This window comes from Manacus vitellinus, unplaced genomic scaffold (genome assembly GCF_001715985.3).
Source record: "Manacus vitellinus isolate BGI_N305 unplaced genomic scaffold, ASM171598v3 scaffold_32_pilon, whole genome shotgun sequence".
Taxonomy (NCBI): Eukaryota; Metazoa; Chordata; class Aves; order Passeriformes; family Pipridae; genus Manacus; species Manacus vitellinus.
The window spans coordinates 5018533-5024109 of NW_021940460.1; the positions used below are offsets into that span (position 1 = coordinate 5018533).

At 56.9% G+C, this 5577-nt stretch overlaps 1 protein-coding gene across 1 annotated transcript in view; it reads right to left on the reverse strand.

The window, feature by feature from the left end:
* The window catches only part of LOC103763722 (ras GTPase-activating protein 4), a 14026-nt gene that overhangs the window by 2215 nt on the left and 6234 nt on the right, over positions 1–5577 (reverse strand). The window contains exons 3-13 of the mRNA XM_029961258.1: positions 3250–3306; positions 2752–2865; positions 2394–2455; positions 2153–2282; positions 1793–1874; positions 1512–1643; positions 1340–1431; positions 1006–1129; positions 744–897; positions 352–416; positions 28–140 (exon numbers count right to left, since the gene is read on the reverse strand). Of these exons, the coding sequence (XP_029817118.1) occupies positions 28–140; positions 352–416; positions 744–897; positions 1006–1129; positions 1340–1431; positions 1512–1643; positions 1793–1874; positions 2153–2282; positions 2394–2455; positions 2752–2865; positions 3250–3306 (1125 nt within the window). The remainder of the gene's footprint in view (positions 1–27; positions 141–351; positions 417–743; positions 898–1005; positions 1130–1339; positions 1432–1511; positions 1644–1792; positions 1875–2152; positions 2283–2393; positions 2456–2751; positions 2866–3249; positions 3307–5577) is intronic.

Consider the following 5577-nt stretch of genomic DNA (forward strand, 5'->3'; position numbering starts at 1 on the left):
TGTCCCACCTCCCCAACAGTCCCTTACCCGACGTCTTTGATCTCCACCTTGCCAGGGTCCAGCTCCACGTATTTCTTCTCCTCGAACACGCGGGCGATCGTGGGCCCCAGGACAGAGTGCAGGTATGGCATCCCTGTCACCTGCCAGGGGACAGCCCAGGGGACAGTGATGGGCCACAGGTCTGGCTCAAGACACCCTCAGGGGCACCCAGGGGATTTTCTCCAGCCTCCCAGCCCCAGGGGAAGACACAGCCCCACTAGCACTCCCAATCCTTCCCCCGGGAACTGGACCCTTGGGGACATCCCAGAGCCAGGGTGACCTGGGAAGAGCAAGTCTTGGGAAGTTTGGCACCTTGAGGAAGGACTCCATCGACTTTGAGGCCAGGGAATTGCTCCGAAACAAAGTGTTGGGCTCACCTGCAAAACAAGAGAGGTTCCATGGCCTGGGGGATGGACACAGGTTACCCACCAAGCAGCTTCAATCATGGGGGCATTCCCAGGGGCTGTGCCCTCCAACCCTGGCCATTTCCATGAGGGTTATGGGGATTTCCAAACCTCAAACCACCTGCTCCTCCACCAAACTCAGCTCAGGAGTTGCTGGGATGAACCCAGCAGATTCCTACACAGAGAACAGTGTGACGGCTGAACCTCAACCATCACCCCAAAAAATTCCCGACACAAGATCCCAGAGGTTTTGCTGCCCCAGAAGATGGTTGGAGGCCTCTGACTCCACTTCTCACTTACAGGGCTTGGCCAGCTCCAGCTCGAAAAGCAGGTCCAGGAACTCCTTGACCAGCCCTTGGCCCAGGAAGAGTTTGACCAAGTTGACGGCGACCTCCTGCCGGCACTCGGCCGTGGTGGTTTCATCCAGGAGGGTGACCAGGTGCACTTGGCCATCCTGGAGGGGAGAGGCACCATGGTGTGATGTGGCCTGAGTCGGGCACAGGCCCGGCACAGAGCCAGGGAAAGGGGGGTGCTCCAGCAGGGCTTGGCAGGGACCCCTCACCTGGCGCCCCGACTTCACCTCCTGGCACAGGAGCTGGACCAGGGGCTGGTAGCAGTGGGAAGGCAGCACCATCTCATCCCGCAGCCTCACCTGCAGCTGCAGTGAGCCCAGGCTGCCCCGGCGCCTGCAGGAGCATGAGGTGGGTCGGTGGGTGGAGGGAGAAGTACTTCACCAAGCAGGAGGTGACCCAACAGCCTGAGAAAGCCTGGGCAGGCAGGTGGAGGAGCTGCTCCTCCAAAGGATGACATTACCCAGGAATAACCCCCTCCCCAGTGCCCCTCTGGGCTCTGGGACCACCCCCAGCACACCCCAACGCCCCTGTGCCAACACTCACTCGTTCTCCATCGGCTTGGACTTGTCCGGCCGCAGCCTGAACCACCCCTCCTCCTGCCCAGCCGCCTCCAGCCCCTGGACACTGAACACCACCTGGCAGGGGAAGGCAGGAGAGGGTTGGGTGGGCAGCTGGGCAGGACCCCCTGCAGCAGTGATGGAGTTTGGGGGCTCACCTTGCCCAGGAAGTCGTTCCTGCCAACGAGGTCCCAGTCCCACACCTCCACACAGAGCTTCTCCCCGGCGGGCTCGGCCAGCTCGAACTCGAAGGTCTCGTTCCAGCGGGGGTAACACGATTTCTTGACCACCTGCAAGGGCAATGGCCTTGTGTCCCGCCCCTCAGGGACACCAGTCTAGGGATGCCAGGGAACAGGGATGGCTTCAGGTTTCCTCATGGGATGATTCCACCTGCACCACYRGCAGGCTGAGGATCACAACGAGCTGCAGTCRCACTCACAGTGCTCTCCTGTGTCTTCCCGTTGTAGCGCAGGCGGACAAAGGGGTCAGAGGCCCCATTCCGGTCCTTCCTGGCCAAATCCCTGCCCAGAAGAGGAAGATATTTATCAGTGACCTCCCAAAATACCTACATGGCACCCATGGCACCCACTGCCCTCCTCAGTTCCCCAGCATGTCCCAAAGACCAGYAGATGAGGTGGACTCTGCCCCAGGACCCCCATCAGCTGCTGGGTGGTGAGGAGGATGCTCTGCATCCAAGGGACAGGACACACCAGGGAAACTGAGTCATGAAGCAGCCCAGGCTCACTGCCCGTGTCCTGGCTGCACACACAGCCCCTGCCACCCCTTGTCCCCTCCTCACCTGGCCTCCAGCACGGAGCAGCGCAGCCGCCGGCTGCCCTGGCTGCCCAGGACCTCCACCCGCAGGTGGATCTCCCCCTGCACCTCCTCGTCGGGATCCACCTCACTGAGGCTCATCCAGCCACTGTATCCTGCGGGAAAAGGGGGGATCCCCATGGAAGGGTCACTGGGGGGGCCCTTGGACCAGCTTATCCAAGGAGATGGGTCCGTACTGGGACCCCCCCAGCCACCCTTTCCCCTACCCTTGGGGTGCTCCACCAGCATGTCCCGGGTGATGCAGACCTTCCCGATCACGTCGTCGCGGCTGGAAAACAAAAGTGGGAAGCAGGACATGGCATGAGATTGGCACCCAGGCAGGACAGCCCCCACTTCAGGGAGTCCTGGGCTGGGGCCACCACGGTGTGTCTGAACCCATGGAGCACATCAGCCACCCTCTGCTGCCAACTGGACAGTAACCTCAGGAAATAACTTCCCCTCTTTGTGTCCCAAAGCTCAGGGAAGTATGGCCAGGCCTGGATTCTGTGGTGTCTGCAATGGGGCTGAGCACACGGGGAGCCAAAGCTGTAAACCCCTGAGTCCCCCTCCAGGCCCTCCCCATACCTGAGCGCATCCTCATCCATGACATAGATGGAGATGCTGTGGAAGTTGGGCTGGAGTTGCACCTCATATTCTTCCCCCCAGAACGGGGACAGCGTCTTCCACACCGTGGCAGTCCTGCAGGGCAGGTGGCACTGGTGACACAGGGGACAGGGCTCCCTCACCAGGGCACTCCCCACCTTCCCAGCCCCAGGACCTTCCCAGCTTTTGGAGACACATGTCCTTGGCCAGTCTTGAGGCTCTGGGCTGGCAAGACATGGGGGTGGCTTACAGAGTAAGGGGGGCTGTGAGCTATTAGACATCACTGTGTCAGGAGGAACATCTCAGCCCAAAGCAGGGAATAGCAGTAATAGTAGTAATGTTATTATTATTAATAGTAATAACAATAATAATAGTAACAATAATATTGTGACCACAGGAGGGTAAATGGAGGAACCCACCAGAAACCAAATTTAGGGCTCCAGCAGGTTTGGGACCAGCCAGGGACCTGCAGCCACTCACCTGATGATGGCCTCATCGTCAATCTTCACGATGCAGTATGGGTCACTGCTCCCCGTGCTGGAGGGACACAGGACAGCTCTGTCAGTGCCACCAGCCATGGCCCTGGCCTCCCACCCGACCCACGGTAATGGGTGACCAAAGCCTTCAGCCCTGATAACCCCTGCCCAGAGAGGGGACCATGCAGGGACACCCCAGGGCTTTGCAGTGCYGGGGCTGCCAAAGGTTTCCTTGGGTGGATCTGGCCATGGTTGAAGGCACGTGGTGACCTCAGCTTCACTCCCAGGCCAGGGACACACATCCCTGACCGTGTCCGGCCACTGTGTCCTGCTGGCAGCTAGAAGTGGCTTTCCTCTTCCACACAGGAAGACAAGGAAAAAACAAAACCCACCCTTTCCCAGAAGTAGCTCCAGGCACCCACAGCACAATTTCACACACCAGGAGCGAGGCCACAGCAACCTCCTCCAGCCCTGGAGCCTCTCCCCAGACCCCCAACACAGCTGCAGGGATGGGGATACCCCTGGGGACACCCCCAGGGATGCAGAGGGTGTGAAGGGCAGGCACCACAATGCTCTGACCCCGCTTCCTCCCCATGGATGACCCAAGTCATCGCTGCCAAAAAATAATCACCATTTTATAGCTTATTAGCCCAGTTTATCAGGAACGGGGGCAGGGGTGGGGTCTCTGGCTGGGGACAGAGGAGCCAGCAGGACCTGGGTGCTGGCCAAGGGGGTGGAAAGGTTGTGGCTCCCATCCCACTGGCACGGAGCAGCCTGCTCTGAGCTTGGATCCTCATTAATGCCAATCCCAGTGGCACCATCAGCCAACCACGAGTGTCCTGGAGAAAGGGGGGGATGCACGGGTGCAGACTTCGGTAGCCAAGCACAGAGTGATTTCCACATCCCAAATTCAAACAGGGTGAGAGACAGTTGCTGGGGGAGTTGAAAGGGTTTGGGTGGGGACTGAAAGGTTTTGGGAGGGGACTGAAAGGGTTTGGGTGCTCCCTGCCCTGCCAAATGCGGCTGCAGGGGGTTTCCTCAGGCTGTGCATCCCGGGTACCACAGTAACATCCCTATCCCCAGGCACTTCCATCCTTTCGGCCCCGCGGTGCTGGCAGCGCAGCAGGTTGCCAAGAGCTGCTCTCCCGGCTCCTGCTCCCATTCCATCCCAGCCGCCCGCCTGAGCGGTTTTTAGGAGAGCAGTGGGTGAAGTGCCATTAACGGGAGCTCATTGCTGACATTTCCTGCCTTGTGCAAACCATCAGGGATGCAGGGAGCAGGCAGGCGGAAAGGGAACAGCTGCCCGCTCCAGCCGTGCCCGGCAACGCGGGGCTGGCTTGGATGAGAGCTGGAAAACCTTGTCACCACCGGGAGGTCCAGGACAGCCACATCCCCTAGACACAGGGTGCCAGGAACCTCATCTTGTACCACTCAGGCATCGTGTTTTCCAGGCATTCAGACACAGGATGGCCAGAATCCATCCTTGGCGGCCGCGAGAGGTGCCCAAGCTGCCGTGGGATAAATCCTCTCTCCCGAGGCAGGCGGGGAGCCCGGTGACATCCCGTGCACCGCATCCCTGCCCCGGGATGTCGGGAAGGGATTTATGGTGCTGCAGGCTCGGTGGGTGTTGGGAATCCTCTGACGCCCACGCAGCATCCAGTTGGCTTGGGCACCCCCGCGGGGTGCAGGGAAGGAGCTGGAAAGGGGAAGGCTGGGCTTGGAAAGAGGAAATGAGCACGGTATGAACCGGGGGAAGGGAGAAGGAACCTGCGTGGCCCCCGCAGCCACCGGTGGGGCAGCACGGGGGGCTGGAATTAAAAATTAACTGGTGTAGTCAGCAGTGCAGCTCTGCCCTGGGGGGGGGGGTAGCAATAAAACAAATAAAAAAATGTAAAAAGCAAATAAAAATAGAATGAAAAAATTTTAAAAAAGGAAAGGAAAATAGCATAGTAAAAGAATAAAATAAAACGTAGAATAATAAAGGGTAAAAATAAAAGAAAAAAGGGTGAAAACTAAAAGATAAAAGGTAAAATAAAAGAGTGAAAGAGAAGAATAAAAGAATAAATATAAAATAAAAATAAAAAGTGCAAGAGTGAAAAAATAATAAAATAATGTAATAAAGATTATCATTATTATTATTATAATTATAATAATTATTAGAATTATTTATTATCATACAATAAAATAAAATTCAAACAAAATAAAAATCAAATTAAAAAAATCAATAACGAAGTAAATAAAAAATAAAAAACCATTAAAAAAAAAAAATCGAGCAGACCATTTCCCTTCCTCTCCTAGGATGAAGACGCGGGAAGGATTTCCCAGCGCTCAC